Genomic DNA, 25,667 nt, shown 5'->3' with positions numbered 1-25,667 from the left:
GTCTGTACTACACCTTTAATTTACATATCTAAATAAATAATTTTTAATGTGGGCGTGCTGATGGAGATAGTGTTCTCTATTGGGTTATTTGTCTATGAAGAATGGAACTATGAGCAACTTTAATAGAATTATGCATTCAACTAAGTGGTTTTATTTATTTAGCAACTCGGAAATTAACATTAAGATTAGATGTCACGGTGAAGTCTGAAAATCGTACTAATGCCTAATTAAACAATTTGCATGATTGGAGCAACTGCTAATTATCACTACTGCTCAACAATTTGAATAGTTTTTACTTTCCATCTGTAGTCCTTAAAGTGAATTTTTCTCTAGCTTTATTGTTCAATTGAATAGCCAAAATTTTCCCTTTCTTTTTCTTTTTTTTTATCATGTGGTTGGTTGTGATCCTATTTATTTATTTAGTATTCTTTTGTTCTAATTTGTTTGTATGTCCTATTATGTCGCTTCAATCTTGTGAATATGAAAATTTTGTTGTATTCTTCTCTCAATTTTTTTTCAATTTAGTATCGAGTAAGATTTTTTTGTCTATCTTCCCCCTCTAATCTTTATCTTTCACATCTTCTTAGTCTAAGTCGTTCCCATCATTCCTCTAAGGATTTTTTTTGTTTAAACAATTATGATGAATAACATGAAATGGCCTTAGAAAGAAGACCCTCCTTGGTGTACATTGCCTTGAATCATGTTCCCATGGGAACTTTGGCATCAAACAAACCATCTTTTTAGTATTGAGTAAGATTAGCATGGGAGCTAAAACTGAAAATGTGAGAGACAACAAAAAATGAAAACAGATAGGTTTCAGAGAAATCTTTGTCAGTCCAATACAAATCTTTTAAATATTCTAGGCCCAAGTTATTATTTTGTAAGGTAGTAAGGAGCGTTGACGTCTATTGAGGGCGTCAACAACTCAATTTTGAGAACCAGATTTCTGTTTAAGCACAAAACTAAACTTTTGTAGAAAAAGTACCCGACTGACATGCATTCAATTAATGTTTCTGTGATTGGGAAATTCTAGTACTTGATGATCACTACGCAGAACAAAGTCTTGATGGAGAAGATAATGTGCTCACTGTTTGAGTGCATGTACCACGGCATAGGGTTCCTACTTATATACCGATTACTTCTGTCTAGCGATACTTTGTTTCTGAAAATTCAATCTGATGGTCTTCTTGGGACAGGACTGCTCCAAACCCTATTGCTGTGGCGTCTGTGTCCACATGAAATGGCTTGTAGAAGTTGGGAAGGTTAAGTACTGGAGCGGTGCCAAGGGTCGTTTTTATTCCTTGAAACTATTCTGTCGCCATTGGTTCACTAGAAGACGTTGGATTTGAGGCAATCGGTTATTGGCGCCATTATCATGCTGAAACCCCTTATAAGTCTGTGGTAAAAAATTGTCAAATTATGAAATCTTTGAATATTATAAAAAGGCTTTGGTGTTGGCCCTTGTTGAATAGCCTCAACCTTGCAAGGATTGAATTGACTCCCACTGGCCAAAACTATGAACTTGTGGAGTTGCAAATTCACATTTTGGCACATTGAATTATGAACTTGGAGAACTTGAAAGATCTTGGTTATGCGTTGAACGTGCTCATGAATAGAAGTGCTATAGACTAATATGTCATCAAAATAAATAACAGAGAAATAACCCATAAATGATTTAAGTATCTCGTTCATGAGCCTCATGAAAGTACTTGGTGCGTTACACATTTGAAGGGCATGAACTTGCATTCATACAAACCTTTATGGGCTTAAAGGATGCATTCGATTTGTCACCAAGGCGGATGAGGATTTGATGATACCCACTACATAAATCTGGTTTAGAGAATATTGTAGACCCAACCAGTTTGTCGAGCATGTCTTCCAACCACGGCATAGAGAAGCTATATGTGATAGTAATCTTGTTAATAGCTCTACTGTCTATATATGTGTCAGCTCCCTTCTTTCCTAGGTACAAGTTGTGTCTGGACGGCGCAAGGACTGAAACTGTGTTGTATCAACTGTTTTTTTACCAGTAAATCTACAATTCTTTGCAGGATCTGGTGTTCTATTGGGCTCATTCTATAGTGTGGCGGGCTGGGTAGTGTAGCACCCGGAGAGAAATTAATTTCGTGCTGGATGGCTTGCAGCGGTGGGAGTTTTGGAGGGAGTTCAGCTGGGCATATTTTGCTGAATTGCTGCTGTAATTTTTGAATTGGTTCAGGTAGGGCAGTGGAGTCAAGTTCTAAATTTATTTCAGAAACCACAAGAGCATGCACAGCAGATGCTTCCTTGTATGAACTAACTAAATCAGCACCCTTAACAACATATTTTGCTGTTGGATAAGTTCATAGGAACTGGAGAAACAGGTGACATGAGCTTGAGCTTTCTACTCTTCAACTTAAATGCATAAACATTCTGACGACAATCATAAATGACACCCATTTCAAATTGCCATGGTCTGCCCAATATGAGATGGCAAACATCCATTTCAAAACGTCGCAAAGCATTTCACATACAAAATGCTTCCCAATGGAATAAGTGATTTGACACATATCCAAAACTAATATATTAACACCCTTCTTTACCCAACTAATCTTATAATATTTTCAGTGCAACTGCCGTCTATGAGTAGGTCACAAATCTTACCATTTATAGCATCTAGTTTGGAAAATAGCTTGTCTTTGGGAGGTTGTAGGTTGCCTTGTAGCTATTAGCAACTTCTCTAGAATGAACACTAAAGTTTGTTTTTCATCTTCCAGCACTTCTACCACTTCGTCATTTTTTGTGCTATGAGGTTCATTTAATCATCTTCAATTTCGCCTTCCAAGAGCTGCACTGCTGTTCGGATGGGCATTCATTGGACTTGTGATCAGGTTGAAAACATCGAAAACACTTTGGTTTTGTAGGTTTTAGATAAGGGTTTTCTTTAACTGGTGCCTAGGGCTTATTTATGGGTTTGGTGTCAGCACATGCTTTGGTTTTATAGGAAGCAGTGAATTGGTGCTGAAGGGAGCTCGATTTAATGTAGGAATTCAAAATTCTGCTGCCATCTTCAGAGTGCTCATAAGGTGTTTTCCGCATCACTTTCCCTCTGACACGTCGATGGAGTTGTGACTCAACTTTATATGCAATTTTCAGTTTGTGAAAGATACCAAACAAAATTTAATTCCAGCTTATCTTGAATTGCATCCTTCAATCCGCTAATATATCGTGCTACCACCTAGTTGTGGGATTTGTTAAGATTGTTCCGAGCACTGAGTCTATAGAATTCTTCAGTGTAATCACTAAGATATTTTATTTCTTAAGAGCAATGCTGATATTGCATATAAAGCATTTGTTTGAAATCCATGGGTAAAATATGCCCTCATAGAAACTGTTTTATTCTGAAGCAGCTGAGGATTGCCCCTTTCTTTTTTGGCTTGAGATTTTGCAGTAATATTAACCAGCACACAGATGTTCCCTCTTTTAATTTACAAGCAACACACCTGCCTTTTTGGCTGAATTTTCATATACTCGAAGAATTTCTCAACTGATTGTTCCCAATCGAGATAATATTCAATGTGCAGGTGCCCATAAAAAAAGGGATATCCATTTTCACTCTTAAGTTGCTATAGTTTTTCTCACGGGGTGCATACCTCAGAGGGGCCGACATTTCCGTTTGGCACTATTCTTCTCCATCAGATTCAGATAAGTCACATTTCTTCCTCACATTAATTTCGTCCTCTAAATCGGAATCCATTGGATTTTTCATCACCTTCTGACTTCAATCCTTCAAATGCCTTGCACTGGGTATTGGTATGGCTCCCGATACCGCCATTTTGGGAGATGGGTAAGTGCGAGCGACGGCCCTAAGTACTTGTTGTTCTTTTCGCATTTTATTAGAAACGTGAACGAACTCGATGGTAAGCTCGTTAAATCTTTGTGTGAGATTATCCTATGCAATCAACAGGGAGTCCAGGCTTTAATCGGCATCATCAACTGGACATTTACTTTCTTCCGCTATATTCTAGTCGAAAATGTATCTAATACACTATAATATGGGAGCTAAAACTGAAGCCGAGAAAGACGACGAAAAATAAAAAAACATATAGGTAAATTGTAGATATCAGAAAACTGTGAAATGACCTCTACGCCCTCTACCGAGAGACCTCCATACATACATATCTTTATTAGGACAATTCTCACTAGTGGAACCATACAAAATATTCTGACTATAAAATATATAACCATTAGTAGAAATAAAGTATGTGGTACTCTTATGAGTAAAATATGAGTAAAAGGATATAAGAAAAATAATATGCTGCACTATATATAATTGAAATACCACTTCAAAGATTTTTGGTCCGTCTTCTCCCTCTATTCGTTATCTTTCACATCTTAGAATTCTAAGTCATCTCCACCAGTCTTCTAAGGATTTTTTTTTTTATTTAAACAATCATGATGAATAACATGAAACGGCCTAAAACGAACCTCCTCTTTTGGTGTACATCTTGCCATCAATCATGTTCCTATGACGACTTGGATGTAAAACAAACCTTCTCCTTATTATTGAGTAAGATTTTTTTGTCCATCTTTCCTTTTTATTCTTTATCTGTCACATTTTCTTTAGTAAGTCATCCCCATCATTCCTCCAAGGATTTTTTTGTTTAAACAATTATGATGAATAAAAATGAAACGATCTTAGAAAGAAGACCCTCTTTTGGTGTACATCCTGCCATGAATCATGTTGCCCTGGCAACTTCGACAACTTTGGCATCAAACAAGCTTTCTCCTTAATTTTGAGCAAGATTTTTGGTCTATATCCCCCCTCTATTCTTTATCTTTTACATCTTCTTAGTAAGTCATCCCCATCATTTCTCTAAGGATTTTTTTATTTAAACAAATATGATGAATAAACATGAAATGGCCTTAGAAAGAAGACCCTCTTTTGGTGTACATCTTGCCATTAATCATGTTCCCATGGCAACTTTCACATCAAAAAAACCTTCTCCTTTGTATTGAGTAAGATTTTTTTTTTTGGGTCTATTTTTCTCCTTCATCATTTATCTGTCACATCTTTTTATTAAGTCATCGCCATCATTCCTCTAAAGATATTTTTGTAAGAAAATTATAATGAATAAACCCGAAATGGCCTTAATAAGTAGACCCAGTTTTGGTGTACATCTGGCCATGAATCATGTTCCCATGGCAACTTTGACATTAAACAAACCTTCTCGTTATTGTCGATTATCCAATTCCAACTAAAATCTTCTGCACTGGAGATCCTCATTAGTGCAATTGTCCAAAATGGCATAGTTTTGAATGCCTTTAATGTCCAAAATGGAAACCTTCAATTTTTTTATTGTAGACTCTAGAACCTCTGAATCATATAATAATGGATTCCCTTTTATTTCAAACTTTTCATCCATATTTACTGGGTTATAAAGTTAGAATTATCAACGAGGCAATATTACATGTAATTGGCATTGGGATTATCACTATCGCTTATAGCCTTTTATTTAGTTATTTTGACTCCTATCACTCAACAAAATAATAAGAATATGATTTGAAATTTTCTTCCTACTCATTATGAATTCCAGAAAAGAGACTTGAGAAGGATAATTTTTAAGTTGAAGGAAAATTTTCATCTCTATCTTCTAAATTTGAAGGAAATTTTGAAATGTAGATTATCTTCTAAAATTTGAAGGAAATCTTGAAGTGTAGGAGAAAAATGGTAAGTTTTTATCTTCTTCTAACTAAAGAAAACACGTTATGACATTTTCATTTTAGTCACCCAAATTTCATGTATTTTAAAAAAAATATTTTCTTCTCATTTTATCATCACAAATCCTTAATTATTTTAAGGCAGACGACCATAAACTTCTTTCTCTAGGCTTCCCAACCTTTTGCAACATAGTGAAGTCTGGCGTATCCGGTCTTAGATTGTTTATATCTTTTGACTATAATCACTTGGATCTTTCTAATGCAAGAAAAGTATGAACCAATTTTATTTATCAAAATTTACACTTTTTCATAAGGATTCAATTCAATACCCAAGTTTAAGTCTTTAGGACTTATAACGGGAAACATTAATTTCATTCCATTCTTGGAGAACACTCCAATAAAGAACTGTTCACCAAACTTCGTGTATTAATTCTCGACAAAATGTGGTAACATTAAGATGTAGACACCTTTTAGAGGGGGTTCTCTATCAATTATGATCACTAGAAAAATTTCAAAACATTATTGTGGGAATTCTATTCTCAATGCTGCATATCTCATTAATTATATGACATTAAAATTTCTAAAATTCTAAAATTAAAAAATATTTGTCAAACCCGTACTCATGCTACCCCCACAAATAGACTTTTTTGCACCATTTTTATCAAATTATTCACTTGCTCTATATTTATGTTCATTCCTTCTTATTGAAGAAGCAGATTAGACGTAAGAGTAATGAAACTGCATTTTTAATTAGCTATTTCTGTCATAAGGATACAATTGTTATTCTTTAAGTATGAAAAATAACTTTACTATTGATGTAACCTTTTTTGCTTGATTTAAGTGCTTTTTGCTTTGATGTCCGTGGTTGGTGGAGGTAATATTCTTTAGTCTTAGAAACATATGGGTTTACATTATCATGTTCTGTTCCACAGTTTTTGTGATAATCATATCTGGTTTATTTATTCATCTTTCTATTCTTCCTTCTTTAGCATGGTCCTTCCTTATTTTGGGAATCAGTGATATACAAAACCACGGGAGATGTGTGCTATAACTTGCCTAATTCCTTGGTTTAGATGTAGTGGGCTGTTTTGGTAGACTTCTAGTGGAAGTTTCATGCAAGTGAGAGACTGAGAGAGAGAGGAGGGGAGGAGGGAGGAGGGAGGAGGGAGGAGGGAAATTAACTTGTTTTTTTTAAACAATCTGAAATGTCTTCTATTTAAAATCATGTGAGCTTTATTCATGTAACCATTAAAGAATGGATAACTAAGCCAAGCATTAGCAACTAAAGATAAAATTTCTGGACAGGGATAAAATTAGAATATTAAGGATTAGGGATAAACTTTTATACTCAAGTCTTCTTTGAACTCCTTTCTTGCTTCCTAATTTGAAACATATTCCTTTACCTTCTTTTGGATGAACAATGCGGTCTAAACATTTGATTTGTGATTTGAAACTTATTTGAATTTGTCACAATTGCCTTTACTCATAGAAGTTTACCCCTACCCTTCAATTATGTTTTGAAGTTGTAACCATGATAAGTGGGATTTAACTATTAAATGGCGCTGGAGTTTTTCTTTGGGATTATTTGTATTGCTAAAACAGTAACGTAGAGTAAAAAAGAATACAATATAAAATAAATACAATGTTTTTGAAATGCTTGGAGCTGTTTGGTTGAGTGTAAAGCAGATGCAATAGATTATATTTTATGTTTTGTTTGACATAAAATCAATTTAGTGTACTCAGCCATATTGGTTGACACTTGACAATGGTGGTGTGCAGTTAGAGGTGGTTGGCAGCCAGCTATATCGAGTGGTGGCAATATGCAAAGCTTCACTCTTGTCATGTAATTGGAATTCATTCAAAATTGAGTTAATTCCATATACATCGAAAGTGAACTAAAGGGTGAATGCCAAATACTTTAAAATTTTACATTGCTGCATTCATTCTTCATCCAAAACAAACAAAAAATATTAAAAATCTTACATTCCTTTATTTTATACGATTTTTCAAAATACTGAGCACCCCATTAAATGTTCATCATGTATTACACTTTTCATCTACTGCACATTCAAGCATAGATGGGGATACTAAAATGTATTAGACTTTGATTTAGGTTGGGTTCTCTTTACAGGGTCTTACTATTGCTTTCTGAAGAATTTTGTTTTTATGATTTGAATTTGTGACATTTTGATGCGATAGAGGCAAAGCTAAAAATCAAAGCTACAAGAAGAAAGAAATGAATGTTGCATTTTATTCTAATAGAAAAGAGGCAATATTTTGTCACGACTTGGGTTGGTGTTTAGAATTAACTAAGGTGGGAACAACGGTTAGACGGTATTAATATCTAACTGTCCACATTTTGAAAACTTCCAATACATATAAAAGAGCAACTAATCCACAAAGTACAATAAAATCTAAAGCATTCAGAAACAATAACATTAAAAAATAACATCTCAAGCCAATAACATCACAAGCCAGTACCAAATATTATATTAATGTCTGAAAGAAAAAGTAAAGAGAAATTATCATCATAACAAATATACGTAGCTGCAGTGGTCCTCATTTAGTAAACAAAGTCTCATCTATCAGACATAACAATCTAAAATTTTCTTTCTCATGAAAGAAAATATTAATTGCAACCATAAGTATATCTTAGTGAATAATTATAATCTAATATGCATTAAATTATTATACTATGCTATGCATGAATGAGGAAAAGAAAATGCAGTTCATTTCATTAAAACTTTAAATTTATCCCTTCTCATTTCACTTTTAAGTAATACTTATTTGCCAATTTAATATCTTTAATAGTCAGCACGGGATTACCGTCATATCCGAATGTACCCTTAAAAATGTGCCGGAAGGCACCCTCGAAAATGGGTCCGAAGACACCCTCAAAATTGTACCCGAAAGTACTCCTTTATCATTTCCTTTAACGTGCATGGACACATTGCATCCCCTGTCAGTATCATCTAAGGGTTATCCTGCATGACTTTAAGTATTTACTTATCATTTCATTTCCTTTATATTAGCTCCTTTTAAATACACTAAACATTCATTTTCCCTTTTCACATTCATTTCCTTTAATTCTTAAGATACAACAAATATAATCATAACAAATATAATCTACAAAATGTTTTGTAGATTATAAATGTCGAGCGCGTGTCAGAAAGTTGAAATATGAAGTTGTGCAAAATAAGGGGCCAACATATTTACGTCTACCCTTTGAAGACGCCAGGGCCCTAGAAAAGAAGCATTTGAAAGATAGAGAAGGTAGAATAATTAAGCCAACTTCAATGTAGATACGCTTTCTTAGCATTGTACCTACAATGTGGTCTACCATACTTTTGCCTATTCCGCTTAAGAATAACTTTGGAAAGTATTTAGAGGTTGTTCATGCTACAACTATTTAAAGAGATCAAAGGCAATTCTAGTTGTATAGAGGTTGTCTCTTTTCAGAGTTCTAAGAGAGTCTTATTCTTGCCCTAGGGTTTTCTCCATTAGCCCTCTTATAAAGAATATTCTTGAGCATTTTCTTTGATAATTTGAGAGGATTGTAAGAGAGAAATATTATGTTTATTCTACGCGAGAGATTGTCGTAGAGTTGAATTATACAGGGAGAAATCCATTGTATTGCAAGGAATGACTGGCTTAGTTGTAAGTTTTATGTACTTTCGTATATTGTACCTTTGATATTCTCAATAAAACTTTTTTTTTTTGTGTTTTGTCACTTCATGCATTATAGTTAAATTCACGTTCAAGCTTCTATGATGTAAAACTTGCGATAATTTTCATTATTTCTCCCATGTGTTTTTCCCCAAAATATTTTTTGTGCTATGAATTATGCTAGTAGATGTGCTAATCTTTTGATGGTCGTTTACTTCTGATTTGGTCAATTAGGGTGTTAAAACCTCCTGTAATCTAAAACTTCTAATCATTGTTCTGAAAAACAAGTAGGTTAACTCACAATAACCTAGGGGAAAATATATAATGTTATTAAGAAATTGCGACCTACATAGGGGACTAGAGAATTCCTGAGAAACAGTGCATGGTTAAGTCCCCTTAAAAGTAAAAAGGTTTCTAACGCTTCTTATGACCTAGACATAGCCTAAGGAAAAGTTATCTCTAGTTGTCAACAATCACATTGGAAAATCAAAGGAAACACATCAAGGAATCACTAGACCAATGTTACGAAATCATGAGCCTCGTCACCTCTTAAAAATCTCAAAAATTTTCATGTTATTTTTTGATTTTTGCATTAGAATTTTATAACATTTTACTTTTTGCAAATGTGAATCTTCAAATTGAACTAAGTGATGTAGAGTAGTAGACCAGAACATGTTAGAAAAGTTAGCATTTAGAAAAGTTAGCAAGTTTCATTGTGAGATCAATACGCAGACTCAAATTTCATATATTATGTAATCAACACATATACTTGTGTAGTTGACTGATTGCTTTGCAGCATTTTCAGACATCAATCAACTACCTCCTTTGTGTAGATTAGGTTTCATGACAATCTGTGATGACGAAACTATGAGAAATTTGATTGGTTGCATCATCATTCCCCCATCAATATACTTTTAAGCTCAAAGTGACAAATTTTTATAAATATAAAAATTCAATCGAATTTCACAATACAAAATCGTAAATTGCTACTACTACATAGTGAGTAATTAACGATCTAATGACTTGCCTTAATTGAAAGTGCTCTACTTTTATACAGAGGGAGAATTAACTATAGGGACTTGCTCCTATAGGAAATATTGAACTCCAGATAATAAAATCCTGACAAAAAGAGAGCAAAATCTCTAGACAATATCTTATATACAATTTCAACTGCAACTTGATTACATTGAAGATTTTCATGGCTATGAGTTATTGTAGATCTTGAGTTGTGTGATATCTCCCATTCCTCCACAACCGCCGGCTATTAGACCGTCACTCTATAACCCCATTATATATTGCATTATTTCAGAAAATAAATTCATGACAAATTAAAAAAAAACATAGAATTAAAGAAACACAGTTGAAAACATTCATTAAAAATCCAATATTCATTCAACAAGTGATAAAATCACCAGTCATTTAAATAATAATATTTTCTAAATGAATTGTCATTGTACTACGAAAGCATCAACCTTAATCTAGCGGGACTTGATATTTATATATGCTCTCCATCACTAGATTCCTTACTCACCATCATTTTTTTTTCTTTTTTAAATATTGCTCTTCTTCCTCAAGATGCACTATTCCCAAGTGTGCATCCATGCTTCTTCAACTTTTGATGCTCTTCTATGAACTCCATTTATTAAATTTTTATCATAGCATATAGTGGCTTATTTTCTATAGTCTAAAACATTAGCATTAGATTCTATGATTAAAAAAAAAAATTTGTAAAATTTAAAACCTTTTTAGATGTCTCTTGAGGCATCTAGGCATTTCTCAATGAGTGATAACAAAAATATACATAATATGTTGAAAAAGCTTAATTTCTATCTCACATAAAGGTTGACCCTACCGTAACTTAAGATGGGGCCCACCCTTTTGATGTTACTGATCAAGTCAAACCCAATTAGATTTGAAATAAACTAACTCAACAAGGTAGCCCCGGGTGTACTTGAGCTGCTTGTGATGGAACTTCGCCCACCAGGAACTTCCCTGGCCATCAATGGTTCCGTTGTCACCTGAAAAAAAGGCATTCTTTTTGTGATGATTGAAGAGAAAAAGATTCTGACTTTACATAGTTTTTGTCCAAAGCTTCCAACTTTGTTTGACAGGCTGAAGAAGACAGCGCAAATAAAAGGGGAATTTTGATGACAAAAGGTGAATAGGAACTCAAATTACCAGTGATAATTACATCAGTGAGGTTGGATCCCATAATGAAGCTGGTGAATCTTCCACCAGGAGCATCTCTTCCGCGGCCGTAGGAGGGCAATGGATCAATGATCGGCCATTCATTTATATCCTGCACAAATAATCGATTCTCAAGCTTAATCGTTCATGTAATAAGATGAACATGGTGAAATAGCAAAAAAGTTGGATTTTGATGACATTGCACAATTTGTCCCAAGCTTAACATTTATCAAATCTTGAATGATAGAGATAAATTGATTCATACGCGATTTAATAAAAGCACAATCTTGTCTATGGATCAACTATAATCTTTGCTTATAATAGGGTTTATTGAAGTGGCTTATTATGTACAAAAATCTCAAACTCTAGAAGCAAGTTTTTGGCAATAGTTTCCTTTGACCCTTTTGCCAAGGCCCCATGTTTCGAAGAAACAAACAATTTTGCTCATTGTTTTCTCTTCTTCACTTGTGATTTCAAACATCTTAACACGCCAATGAGTGCCCTCACAAGTCTCCACTAAATTAGGACACCATGCATTCTAATTATTTACATCCTAAATCACTTTGGGTCACCGTACTTCTTAATTTTAAATTTCATGATCATCATATTCCCAACAAATCGTAACTCCAATAATAATTGATAGAAAAAGAGTATGGTTCTCTTTCTGCTATGAAACTTAAAAAATTTAGCATAAATTATGACGAACCATCGTGTAGTTAGCCTAAATGTTAGCATGACAAATCACCAAATATCTCGAACAAAAATAATAATATTTTCTAAATGAATTGTCATTGTACTACGAAAGCATCAACCTTAATCTAGCGGGACTTGATATTTATATATGCTCTCCATCACTAGATTCCTTACTCACCATCATTTTTTTTTCTCTTTTAAATATTGCTCTTCTTCCTCAAGATGCACTATTCCCAAGTGTGCATCCATGCTTCTTCAACTTTTGATGCTCTTCTATGAACTCCATTTATTAAATTTTTATCATAGCATATAGTGGCTTATTTTCTATAGTCTAAAACATTAGCATTAGATTCTATGATTAAAAAAAAATCTGTAAAATTTAAAACCTTTTTAGATGTCTCTTGAGGCATCTAGGCATTTCTCAATGAGTGATAACAAAAATATACATAATATGTTGAAAAAGCTTAATTTCTATCTCACATAAAGGTTGACCCTACCGTAACTTAAGATGGGGCCCACCCTTTTGATGTTACTGATCAAGTCAAACCCAATTAGATTTGAAATAAACTAACTAGAAAATACTTTGTTGCTCATTTCAAAATTCAAAATAAGCTTCCAAGGTCATCCACTACGATACCTAATTTAAAATCATAAATTTTAATTTTTAATATAATAACCCATTTATTAAATAAAAATGTTATATAATTAAAACTTAAATGATTCAATGACTTACCTTAGGATTTGGTCTAAGAGCCTTAAGACTCATGCACGAGGCTCACCTCTTTCTCCTTTTGGTCTCAGATCGGTCGCGCGAGTATTGTTCCTTGGGTCCTGTCTCACCTCAACAGGGCACGCTAGCTCTCTCTTTTGCACGCTAAGACGACATCTGCGATCTCCTCCTTGCTCTGTGCGAGCACATCGCAAATGCCTTCTCCTGTCTCTTTTCCTTTGCACAACTCGACAACTCTAAAGCACACAGAGACCTCGGTTCTTCTTCCTCCTCTTCTATGCGAGTACAATGCCGTGAGTGCTTTTTTCATCCTTCGGCCTCGGTTTGACCCAATAGAGCTGCGCACGGCTTCGACAACTCCAAGCAACCATGCTAAGAAGAGAAAGCATGAGGTGGTAGAGCCAGAAGGTCCAACATTGACTGAAGAGGTGGGAGTAGGGGTAGGGGTCGGTAATGAGGAAAGTGATAAGAGAAAAAAGAAAAGGAAGAAGGCTGAGGCAAATAACACTGATGTGCAGTATGCGAATGATAGTACTAGGGTAGTAGAGGAGGAGGAGGAGGAGGAGGAGGAGGAGAAAAGCGGCGTCGTTGACTCCTTTCTTCGTCTAGGGCACAAAGTTGCGCACTAAATCGGTGACTTCCCTCCTCTTCTTCCCTGCACAAAGTTGCTCTCCTTCTCCTATGGTTTCTTCTTCCTTCCTCGGCTAGGGCACAACCTTCTTTCTTGATCTTTCCGCTCTCCCTCTTGTTCCCTGCTCTTCCGTTTCAAATGAGAGGAAGTGTGGAAGGAGCGAGAGTTAAGCATTCTGCAATGGGTACTACCTTTCTAACCAACAATTATTTTATTATTATTATTATTATTATTATTATTTTATTCTTTTTTTCAGTTATTGCATATTTCTTACTTGATTGGAAATAAATGAACTAATTGTCATCTGTAATATACATTGTTGTTTTTTTAAAAACAGACTTTATTTTGAGTTGGTATTTTGTTCAGAAGTTTTCTGGCTTGTTGGTTTTCTAAAATTATAAGATAAAGAACTTTTTATTGAGCTTTACATTGGTGCTGTAGAAGCTCTCTTATTGTAATCTTTTGTGTGATGTAGCATATTCTGATGTCTCGTGTTGATTTTTATGCTTATGATAATTTTAAATGCATGAAAGCTAGGTTATGATCCTTAAATAATCTATAATTATATACTTTTGGTTTGGAATGCATTTTTCTAGTTTGAATGTACTGTATTGCATATTGATGAAGGAAAACCTCATTTACTTAAATATATGTTCTTACTTAATGTTTGCTTGGTTATAAGATGAAGCCTAAGCTTGATTTTTTGTCCATTTTGTTTTTCTGTCTATCTTGAAGTCTAAAGCGTTGGCATGCCAACCCATCATCTCACCTTACACAACGTGTAAATTATTAGGTTCAATGTTCTACCTAGGCCCTAGTTTTCAAGTATGGTTAAAAATATTACTTCTATTATTTTGGCTGTCCTATAGTTTGAACAGTTTCAAATTTTTCTTCCATGATATCTGTTGGTAGGGCTTATAAGAATGTTGAGCTTAATCCTGACCTATAACTCTTGCTTCAGGGATGAATACTTGTCATGTCATGTATTATTGCTGCTCTACATTATATTTCAATCTTAATTCTGTGTATGTTGGTGAAGCATTCTTTCCTCTCATCATCTAATTCTTCCTCCCACCCAATTTTTTGTCTTTTACTCTTATAAATACTTGGATTTCTTCGTCTCTTTTTGCAATATATCACTCATTCTAGTTTATTTATTCTATATATTTGGTTATCTATGTTTTCCATTAAGTTTATTATTCTTTCTCCATTTAGTGTGTGACATATCATGCTGAGTTTATATTAAATATTAGCTTGAATAATCTTACGTTTCCCATGGAGAATCAGGAATACATTTCAAGTACTATTAGGCTTGTCAGTTCTTAGAGCTGTGAAACAACCAAATGGAGCTGAGCGACGAGCATCTTTTTTATCTATTTATTTTTTTATCCTTTTTTAGTTGAAATTGAACGTCACAGTGTCTAAAAACCCCTTTCAATCTTATTTATTTTGTTTTTATTGAGCTTGGGCCAAAATTGCCGACCCCAAATGCTTGTTGTTTTTGTTGAGATTGGGCCAAAATTGAACATTAATCAAGTCTAGCTAAATACAGTTTAGATGCTTGATTCTCATTATTGATATAATTCCTTCGATTGTTTTTTTTTCACAAAGAAATGAATCTTATAATCTTAATTTGTAATTAGTTTCTTTTTTTTTTCCAGAATTCAATTATTACTAAGAAACAAAATATAATGAAATGGAACTATTTAATCATTTGTTTAATTTGAGCTTCTATCTTATTATTCCTATAATGTGTACTTCCATTAAAATGTTATTTGTTTCAACAACTTATATTTATTAAATAAGGTTCTAATAAAAAATTGATTGAGCATTTAGTTAACTTGATTGTTAAAAAAACACGGTCGTTATTCAACCTTATTCAATTATTATCTGAATATATTTAACATAAATGGGCCTTAAGAGCAAAAGAGTGCTCAAGCTTTACTGCTATCTATGGTTGAACTTTATTAATTATGTTTAGGATGGATCAGTTGTCTTTTTAAACGAGTATAAACAAGCTTTCCATTGAATGTATTAGTTTGCTTCACTCTTGTTGGTCGTATCACAATATTTTTTTTGTCTCATCTTTTATTTTTTTTTCGCAAATGAAAATGACAAGCAAAGTTTTAACTTCTATTTTATTCTTAGAATCCACTAAATGCTCTTTTATTGGGTTTTGTTTTTCTCTCTTTTGGTAAAGTTCGTTTCTTGTTGTTAGTGATGATGATGATGATGATGAGGATGACACGGAAGCTTTACTGGCTGAGCTTGCGAGGATTAAAAAGGAGCGAGCTGAGGAGAATCTTCGCAAGGTGTGCTCTTGACTCTTATTCCATTGTCAAACATGCTTTTCTTTGTCAATAGAATCTTCTCCAGTTAATAGGCGATATTTTCCTGCTTTTCATTCGGAACACAATTTTATGTTGAAGGTCAATTTTACCTCATTCGGAACACAATTTTATGTTGAAGGTCAATTTTGTTTTAGGAAAATATGCAAAATAACTGGACTTTTTATATATCAAGTTTAGAATTCAGTAAGCAATGCTGCATTTGTTAGATAGAATGGACACAATTTCTGTATAGTGAGCCTAAATTTTACGAGTCCTTCAAACTATTGGTTTCATAAAGTTTTTAGCCATCTATAATGCATAGGAAATATTGAAATAGAATAAATAAAGTTTTCAATTTTGGATCAAAATTGAACCTCGTAAGTGTTTTGCAGTAGTGTTGGTTGTATTTGTACAAGAGTAATTTCACAAAATGTTTGAACCATTCTGATCTAGATTCAACTTCTTCCGCAGTTGGCATGGTTTCTTTCAGCTCTGCGAGGTAGATATTTTGTCAACCTTTAGTATTGTTGACCTTTTGGTATGCTTTTTGAAATGTACCAGAAAATTTTGCTTAGTTCCTGAAGACCTCCTTGACATGATTTTTCCATTTTTTAGGATCTGTGTGTTGGATGCAACTGCAAATTGGTTGCTGGTTTGCAATATTTTCCACCTTGTCTTGTTTCATGTCATTTGGTTGACTTTTTTATTTTTTTAACTTCCTCAATTCTTTTTTTTTTTTTTTAGCAAATCAAAGGTGGTAGTGGAATCAGATGTAGTTCTTTTTTTTTTCTTTTCTTTCGATGAATATAAATGTTCTTGGAACCATAAAGATCCTACTTTTGAATGACAAATATCTGAAACAAGCATTAATTAAAATTCATTATTAAAGAATAAAGTTAGAGTTACATCTGATTTTTCCCAATTGGTTGTATTGGCCTTTTATAAAGCTAAAACTAGTTGAAAAGGTACCGACATAGGATTAACCCAACCAGGCCAGATTGGTCACTAATAAGTTATCGCATAGAAACTATAGACTTGGTCACAATCCGCCATGCTTTGCCATTGCACTATGGTGATCTGTCGCAACCTTTGTTATATTTGCCTTTTTCGCCTCAACAACCAATTGCTCTCAAAATATTTTACTGGGATTGATGTCACTTAGGTGTGTTAAAAAATTGACCCGATGCTAATTCTACTCGAACTTGAATAAAAAAAATTAGGTTTGGGTTGGCTTGATTAATTTTTGAGTGGGCTCTGGTCCAAAATCCTAACACGTTTGATTTTTTTGGGGTCGGGTTCCGGTTGACTCGCTTATCTAAAATTGACTCAAAATTGACCCACCAACTTAAATTTGACCCGAACTTGACTCAAAATTAACTAAAGTTTTGACCCAAATAACTTGTGCATATATTAAATTGACTATGCGGGTCGGGTTTGGGTCGGTCGAGTTAAAGGCACATCGCGTTCAATTTTAAACTTTTTGATCCATTTAATATTTTGGTCGGGTTCGGGTCGCATAGTTTTGGGTCAACCTAAAGATGACTCATGAACCCGATTTGACATCCCTATCATAACTCGAGTGGGGGGTAAATGATGATTCCTTATGTCCTAATTTTAATATCTAATATATGCTAACCATTTCAACCAAAAATACCCATTACTTGTTAAAAACCTCATTGCTAAAGAGTAGGGATCAACTAGCTGGACTAATCAGACGGTGCCACATATGAAGGTTTGGGTTTCAATGACACAATATTTGCATAATAACTCATTAATGGCTTTGGCACATAGGTCTGACCCGAATCTGACCCATGAGCCCAATTTGTAATCCCTATCATAACTCAAGTGGGGGGTAAAAGGACGATTCCTCTTGTCCTAACCTTCAATATCTAGTATATGCTCAACAATTCAGCCAATAAAACCAATTACTTGTACAAACCTCATTACTAAAGATTAAGGATCAATTAACCGGACTAGGTTCCAGGTATGATTGTTTGGGTTTCATTGACTTGATATTTACATAACAAGTCATTGATGGCTTTGGGACATGGGAGAAGAGAGAAATGGAAAGGTTTATGAAAAATTTTAGATTTTTGCTAGCAAGGGCCCAATTTATAAGTGCGTACAAGTTGAATAAAAAATAATCTAATAAATAGTATTATATCACTCAATCAATAAATAAAAATGCAATGATTGATGGTGGCAATAAAATAGAAAGAGTTTCCCTTGGTTTACTTCTTTTCCAATTCTAATTGCCAAGACTTGGAACTCATAATAGCAAAATCAGATTCATATTAATATAAAAATTTAAAAAATATTATATCATAATAGAAAGTGCATGGAGATTGCATTGCATGAACTGAGATTAAGAACCTCAAGAATTATTTGACTTAAGTTTTCCAGAGCTTCGTTTTTAGAAAGCTTCAAACGTGTTGTTTGACTATATCTTTCTTACTGATTTTTAGATGTTGCTGTGATTGGAAGTAGCTTTTTACAACTAAATCCACTAGATTTTGCAAGTTATAGGGAATCAGTTTTCCTGCTTTTCAAAAGCAAAACAACCTTTAATACAAGGGTGTCAATTCGGGTCACCGAGTCGGATTTGGGTTTGATCCGAAAATGATCCGACCCGAATAAGATCAACACGAACCCGAGGTTAACTTGCTAACTCGAACCTGACTCGAAATTTTGTGCTTATTTGGGCAATGTTTGGGTTTTCGGTTTCAACCCGAACCCGGCCCGAATAATAAACGTTGTCGAATTTTTTGACCCGAACCGGACTCGAAAAATATTCGGGTCAACCTTAACCCAGATTTTTCGAGTGGAGTTCGAGTCATGTTGGCGTGTTGGGTTAATTTTTGACACACTTGCTATAATATCCATAACTTTCAAAATAATATGCTCTTTTCTATAATAATTCTATAAATATTATTACAGGTACCTATATTCAATCCCAAATGTACTCTTAAAAGACATTTGGAACAGAGAAATTATCAAAATTTTGATGTGAAATTTGTGTGTTGTTTTAACTTCAATCCTAAATCCCATAATATTTATAGCCAAATGAAGTTTATTAGTGTTGTTTAAATGCTTGTGCTTTAGAAATATAATTTTAACATTCTAATTTATAATCCAAGAGGAATTAACAAATAAATTAAATTATGACTAATTCAAAAGGAAAAATTTTTTATAAATAAAAATAGTTGGCGGTTGAATAATAATGTGCAAGAGAAGATAAAATATTATAAGTTGTGTTATAAATATTGGTTTAAATTTTGAAACTTAGAGAACCGAGAAATATATAAGGTGACCCGTAGTGAGTTTACGAGAACAATTTGTGATGCTAAGAATTAATTTGTGATGCTAAGAATTCTTCTTTTAGTGATTTTTATAATATATTAGATACTAAAGAGCTTGAAAGATATATGTATAAAATACCTAAACAAAGAGAAAAGAAAATTAAATATTTAATTCAAATAAAGTGTATTAAAGATGAAATTCAAAAGTACTTTTTTTGGAGGAAGATGTTCAACATAGGTGAGTGAGCTATTTTGATAAACTTTTAAATGTAGTTTTTGAAAATATGATCAAGCTTAGTGCTGTTATTATTGTTAATAATAATAAGACATTTTATTTTTATCGTCACATTAGTGAAAAGAAAATTGTGGAGGCTTTAAAGAAAGCCTAGGGTGGAAAATTAACATGACTTGATGATATTCCTATTGAAGTGTGGAAATATTTAGGAGATTTGAGAGTTTTTTGGCTTACTAAACTCTTTAATATTTTTTTTAAAAACTAAAAAGATGCCTGAGGAATGAAGGAAGAGTATTTTGGTCATCACGTTCAAGAATTAAGAGGATGCACAAGAATGTGCAAGTTACAGAGGAATTAAGTTAGTATGTTATACTTTAAAATTATAGGGGAGGGTAATTGAACATAATTTAAGACATGATACAAATATTTCTCATAATCAGTTTGGATTTATATTGGGCAAGTCTACCATGAATGTTACACATTTATTGAGAGGTTTGATGTAGAAGTACAGAGAGTAAGAAGGATCTACACATGAATTTTATTGATTTAAAAAAAGCTTACGATAATGTTCCAAGAGAAATTCTTTGGAGGGTTCTAGAAAAGAAAGGTATTGATATGACTTATATTCAAGTCATTAAAGATATTTATACTAGAGCTGTTACTTGTTTGAATAGAAGGAGGATTCACAAGTATTTTCCTATTTAAGTTGAATTACATCAGTGATTAGCTATAAGCCATCAGTGATTAGCTATAAGACTATAACTTTTTGCTTTAGTTATGGATGCTCTTACCCTTGTTGTATGCTTTTTTCTGATGATATCCTTCTTGTGGATACGACTAGAGAAGTTCAGGAAAAAACTTGAATTATGGTGATCTATATTGGAGTCTAAAAGCCTTCGTTTGAGTTTATCTAAATATGAATACATAGAATGTAATTTTATTAGTAGTAGCTCTAGAAGCAGAGTTGTAACTATGAGTGATCAAATCATTAAAAAGTATGAACGTTTTAGATATCTCGGGTCTATTGTTTAAAGTGATGGTGATGTAGATGGCGATGTTATTCGTAGAATTCAGGTTGGTTGTTTGAAGTGGAGGAATCCATCAGGCCGATTGTGTGATAGAAAAATATCGCTCAGACTTAAAGAAAAAATTTATAAGACGGCGGTGAGACTTGCAATGCTTATGACACAGAATGTTGGCCTTTAAAAGAGAAACATAAAACAAAGTTAAGTGTTGCTGAGGTGAGAATGCTTAGGTTGATGAGTTGCTTGACAATTAGAGACAACGTGAGATGAATCCATTCATGAAAGGGTTGGTGTAACTCCGGTTGCATACAAGTTTAGAGAGAGTCGTCTTAGATGGTTTGGTCATATTAAACGTCGACGATCTGATGATCCCATTTGGAGAGTATATGTTTTAGATTCAACTTATGTTAAGAAAGGCAAAACTGCAGAGATATACCTAAAAAGAATTGGGTATATTGTATAAAAAATGATCTTAATCTCTTAAAATTAAATGAAAATATGACACTCAAGAGGAAGAAATGGAGAAAAAGGGTCCATGTGGCCGACCTCACTTAGTTTCGTGTTGTCTATGGGCTTGACCTGTCTTCTGAAGCTGTTTCTATGAGCTTAGTTGAGGTTCAATCAACTCCACTAATTTTTGATGACTTAAATTCACTAGTTCCGCACATATCTCAAAGAAATAATTAATACATATCACAATTTGTTGTTTTCATCAAAATTTTCTTACCTCTTAAGTTGTTTATTGTGTTAATAATTTACCCAATTTATCGTGGAGAAATTTTTGCAGGAAAAAAATTATTAAAAGAGGTTCTTAAAAATACACATTCCGAGGATACCAAATTCATAATCCAGTGCTATTATCAAATGTTTTAATGTATGCTTCATTGTAACACAATAAAATTCTTTAGGTTTCTCTTAAAATTAAGTACGCAATAAGATAAAAAAACATGGTATTAGTTGGGTTGCAATTAGGTATGATAGGCAATCTATTATCCCCTTACGCGCAACTTGAAGTCTAGAAATCTAGGTGTTCTTTTTCTTTCTTGTTAATTGAGTTGCTCATGATGGTTTTGATTGCTTTTAATTTCACCTTATCAAAATCTTGTAATGGGATTATTTGTATATGTGGTTTGACAAATAAAGATGCCATTTTTTAGTAACAACCTCATGGATTCTTATATAGTTATTGAGGTAAATGATTCCTCAAAATAAATCTTATCTGTGATTAAGAAGTCTTATTTCTAACTATAAAATCTGAATCAATCAACTCATTTTTAAAGATTCTTCTTGTTTCAATATCTTTATGATTATAGCGTCTCTTGATTAATTTTGAATTATTATTTCTAATCATGATTAATTTTGAATTATTATTTCTAATCAACTGATGAAACTTTTCTTGTATGGCAATGTTTCAAAATTTATTCTTCAAAGCCTCATTTATATTTTTATGTTCTACTTCAAATATGAATGGAGAATAATCATTATCATTTCATGACTTCTGTCGTTAATCTTTTGTGATGTATCTTCTATAACTAAATCCTTTATTTGACTTCTTTGTATACTCGTTCCTGCTGTAATTGGGAAGCGCTACTATCATTTTTTTTTTCCGATGTATATCTTTTCAACACTATCTTCTAATAGACTTCTCAAACAAAAACTAAATAAATTCTAACATTGGGAATGTGGCCTCATATCATCTAAAAGGGTATCTGGGGTTCAACTCCCTCCAAAAAAAGGTAATAAAAAATAACATAAATATTAGATGGATTCTCTTAAATTAAATGCTCTCTTGATGAAAATTTAAAATTTTAATTATTTCTAAATATCCATGGAAGATTCCTTCATTCGACTTAATGATCTAATTTTAAAGATGGCTCTTTTCATCGTTCCACACAAAGTGCTTGTATTCAAAATCTTGAAATGTGAAATATTCGGTTTATATCATCTCCATAGATCATAACACATCTTAAACAAGATCAATATGATAATTGTTCTATTCATCGGATGGCATAAATACACTGAAAGATTATACTTGCAAATCATAGACTTAGCCATTCATTTGTCTCAAGATTATATTTTCTTTTTTCTTTGAACTATCTTGTACTGCTATTTGAAGTCCTAGGAACTAAGGCATTATTTTTAATTCCTTATTCATTACAATGCTGATCAAACATTTCATTATCAAATTCTCTAATATTATCACTTCAAATAGATGCAATCGAATAGTCTTTCTCTATTTGAACGCATTTGAAAAATGTAGGAAAGTCATTAATGAATCACTCTTATTACTAAAATCCAAATATATCTTGCAAAATCATCAACAGTCATAAATTTACATCTCTTGCCTTATAGCTAGTTTTACTAATTTGTCTAAACATATTCATATATAGTACCATAAGGGCCTAGAAATAGAAACAAAGTTTATTTTGAAAAGAGGTTGTAAGTTTATTCTCCCGCATGACATGTATTAAATAAATGATCCATTACATAATCAGTCTATAATTTTTTTCAGCGCGTTCTTCATATAGCTTCCATAAAGTTCCATGGCATAATCAAGGATCATCAATAGAATTTTTTGAACATTTGAGATTATTTAGTTAAATTCTATTAATATCCAACAAATTAATATTTTTCTGCCTATCTAACTCGCACAACAAAATCAATCGAACTGATAAGCTATTGTGATACACAAAAAAAAGACATTATAACAATTATTTCTTGGTTGGATGATGCCAAATAAATTATGTTGCCATCCGGACCTTTTCGATGGTAGAAGATTGCTCGATAATTGTTCCAATTCCAACATTCATGTTTTTCAATTATGCGCCAAAAGTGAAATTCCCGCCATGCCTTGGGCCCATATTGCAAATATTAATTCGTCTCATGTGTCTTGAGCAACCCATGTCCAATTACCACATCTATGTTAATCACGCTCTGAAGGAATACATATAAAAATAGTTGAAGCTCTAATCATTGGTATCCTACCAATTATGTTCACAACCATAAAATAATAGGAACATTTTCATACACACCCCTCAATTCCTAGGTATTTGCATATCTAACACCCAAACTTCAATTTTTACATACGCATGAAAGGTGTATTTCACTTTTTAAAAGTTAAAATGGTTGTATTTTCGATGTGATATGAAAATGTGCTATAAATTTAAAAGGTGTTAGATATATGGCCCCCTTTTTTCAGAAAGGGAATGGGGCCGCCGCCCCCCCCCCCCCCCCCCCCCAAAAAAAAAAAAAAAAAAAAAATCTTGATATCATACAAAATGCAGATTGAGTCTAGCATTACAATCATGTTAAGAACCATGTAAATTACTCCAAAAAATTATGAAAAAGCCAAAAGTGTCATATTTCTATCCATCTAATGCATTCCTTTTTTGCTCATCGTGTCTAAGATGTATATGCTATAAAGAAAATCAAATATGTCAATTGAACATATATCTATATTTGTTCATTATATATTGTGGCATTTGCATACATAACATCTAGTTCTTATGTATTTACATATCTACTACCTAAACTTCAATTTTTACTTGTACACCGCCCAAATCTTTCATATCACATTAAACATACCACCATTTTAACTTTAAAGATGTGAAATACACCTTTTCATGCATAGGTAAGGTGATATATATATGAGAAAATTAATGTTTAGGTGTTAGATATGTATGTACATAAGAATTGACTGGCACGTCGGTAAATCTTCCTTATATTTTTTATGAAAATGTAGTAAAAAAATCTTCATATTCATTTTGCAAAACTTAGAATTATACTGGATCGACTATTTTGATTTCCTTGCAATTTATTTTTGTTCTGTTATTTCATTATTGATGCAATCCTTCATTAACACCAAACCATCTTCAATATTTCAGGAGCGACAGAAGCAGGAAGAGGATTTGAAGGCTAAGGAAGCCGAGCTTATGCGAGGCAACCCGCTAATCAATCTCAACAATTCATCTTCCTTCAATGTTAAAAGAAGGTAATGGCAATCATTAGGGTTTAATTGAGTGAAGCGGACTCATGTGCCAGCTTGAGCTCAGCTCTATAAATGACTTGTGAATCGAGTTTAATGAGTTAATATGCTAAACTTGAGCAAATTCTAATTTAATTCATTATCACTTGAGCGAGCTCATCTAAAAAATATTAGGGGCATTTACATACATACCACCCAATTTTTATGTATTTACATTTTTAATACCTAAATATTGATATCACCCAAATCTTTTGTATCACAAAAAAATATCATTATTTTAGCTTTTGAAAAGTGAAATTTATCTTCTCATGCATGCATAAAGTGGCATATATGTAAAAAAATGGATTTTTGGTGTTGGATATGTAAATGCATAAGAATTGATTGGCGTGCATGTAAATCTTCCAAGATATTATTGTATAATCCACCTAGAAAATAAGGGCATTTACGTACTTACCACCTAATTCTTTCGTTTTTACTTATCTAACACCAAAATTTTACTTCCCGTCAAATCAAAACTACTACTATTTTAGCTATTAAAAGGTGAAATATATCTTTTCATGCATAGGTAAGATGACATATATGTAAAAGTTGAAGATTAGGTGTTAGATATGTAATACATAAGAAGTGGTATGTATGTAAATCTTCTTAAAAATATTTGTTTTCCTTGAATACAATGATGTTAATAATTGATAAAAATTTTATTTTGATTACTTGAATTAAGTGATTTCTTATTTTTTCTATTTTCTCATATTTTTTATTATTATATCACAATAAATGTTTGCATCAAAAGAATTTTTGCTATTTCATTATAAATGAGCAGCTCAAACTCATAGAATTAACCTCGAGCTCAAATTGGGTTAATTACCGAAACGCCTAAGCACCCAAATCAACGAACAAACCACGATGAAATCACAATATTGTCGGTCAACTTTTTTTTTTGATTGATTAATTATGAAAATATGGTATATGAAAATAATTTTTGAGATTTAATTTAAGTATAAAAGATATATAGTTTGAGTTTTAAAAGTAGTATGTTTTAATTTTTGAAAAATGAGACCAAATGGATCTCATTAGTCTGATAGTTTGCATAATCGTGCCTGATACCGCGAATACTACACCTTCCCGAGAGATAAGTGTAGACCTCAGCGATAGACCCAATCCTGCAAACTAAGAGATTTGTGACATC

At 32.9% G+C, this 25,667-nt stretch overlaps 1 protein-coding gene across 2 annotated transcripts in view; it reads left to right on the top strand.

The window, feature by feature from the left end:
* The window catches only part of LOC110023936 (protein CWC15 homolog), a 38,938-nt gene that overhangs the window by 4,160 nt on the left and 9,111 nt on the right, over positions 1-25,667 (top strand). Inside the window, exons 5-7 of one of the 2 annotated variants that reach the window (XM_020723594.1) lie at positions 10,367-10,369; positions 15,826-15,919; positions 24,381-24,515. In XM_020723594.1, the coding sequence (XP_020579253.1) occupies positions 10,367-10,369; positions 15,826-15,919; positions 24,381-24,491 (208 nt within the window). In that variant the 3' untranslated portion in view covers positions 24,492-24,515. Of the gene's footprint in view, positions 1-10,366; positions 10,370-15,825; positions 15,920-24,380; positions 24,516-25,667 lie in introns of those variants that run through there. The other variant, XM_020723596.1, reaches the window with a different exon arrangement.

This window comes from Phalaenopsis equestris, unplaced genomic scaffold (assembly GCF_001263595.1).
Source record: "Phalaenopsis equestris unplaced genomic scaffold, ASM126359v1 Scaffold000237, whole genome shotgun sequence".
Classification (NCBI taxonomy): Eukaryota; Viridiplantae; Streptophyta; class Magnoliopsida; order Asparagales; family Orchidaceae; genus Phalaenopsis; species Phalaenopsis equestris.
Note: the sequence above shows the minus strand (reverse complement) of the source record. Positions and strands in the feature narration are given on the sequence as shown.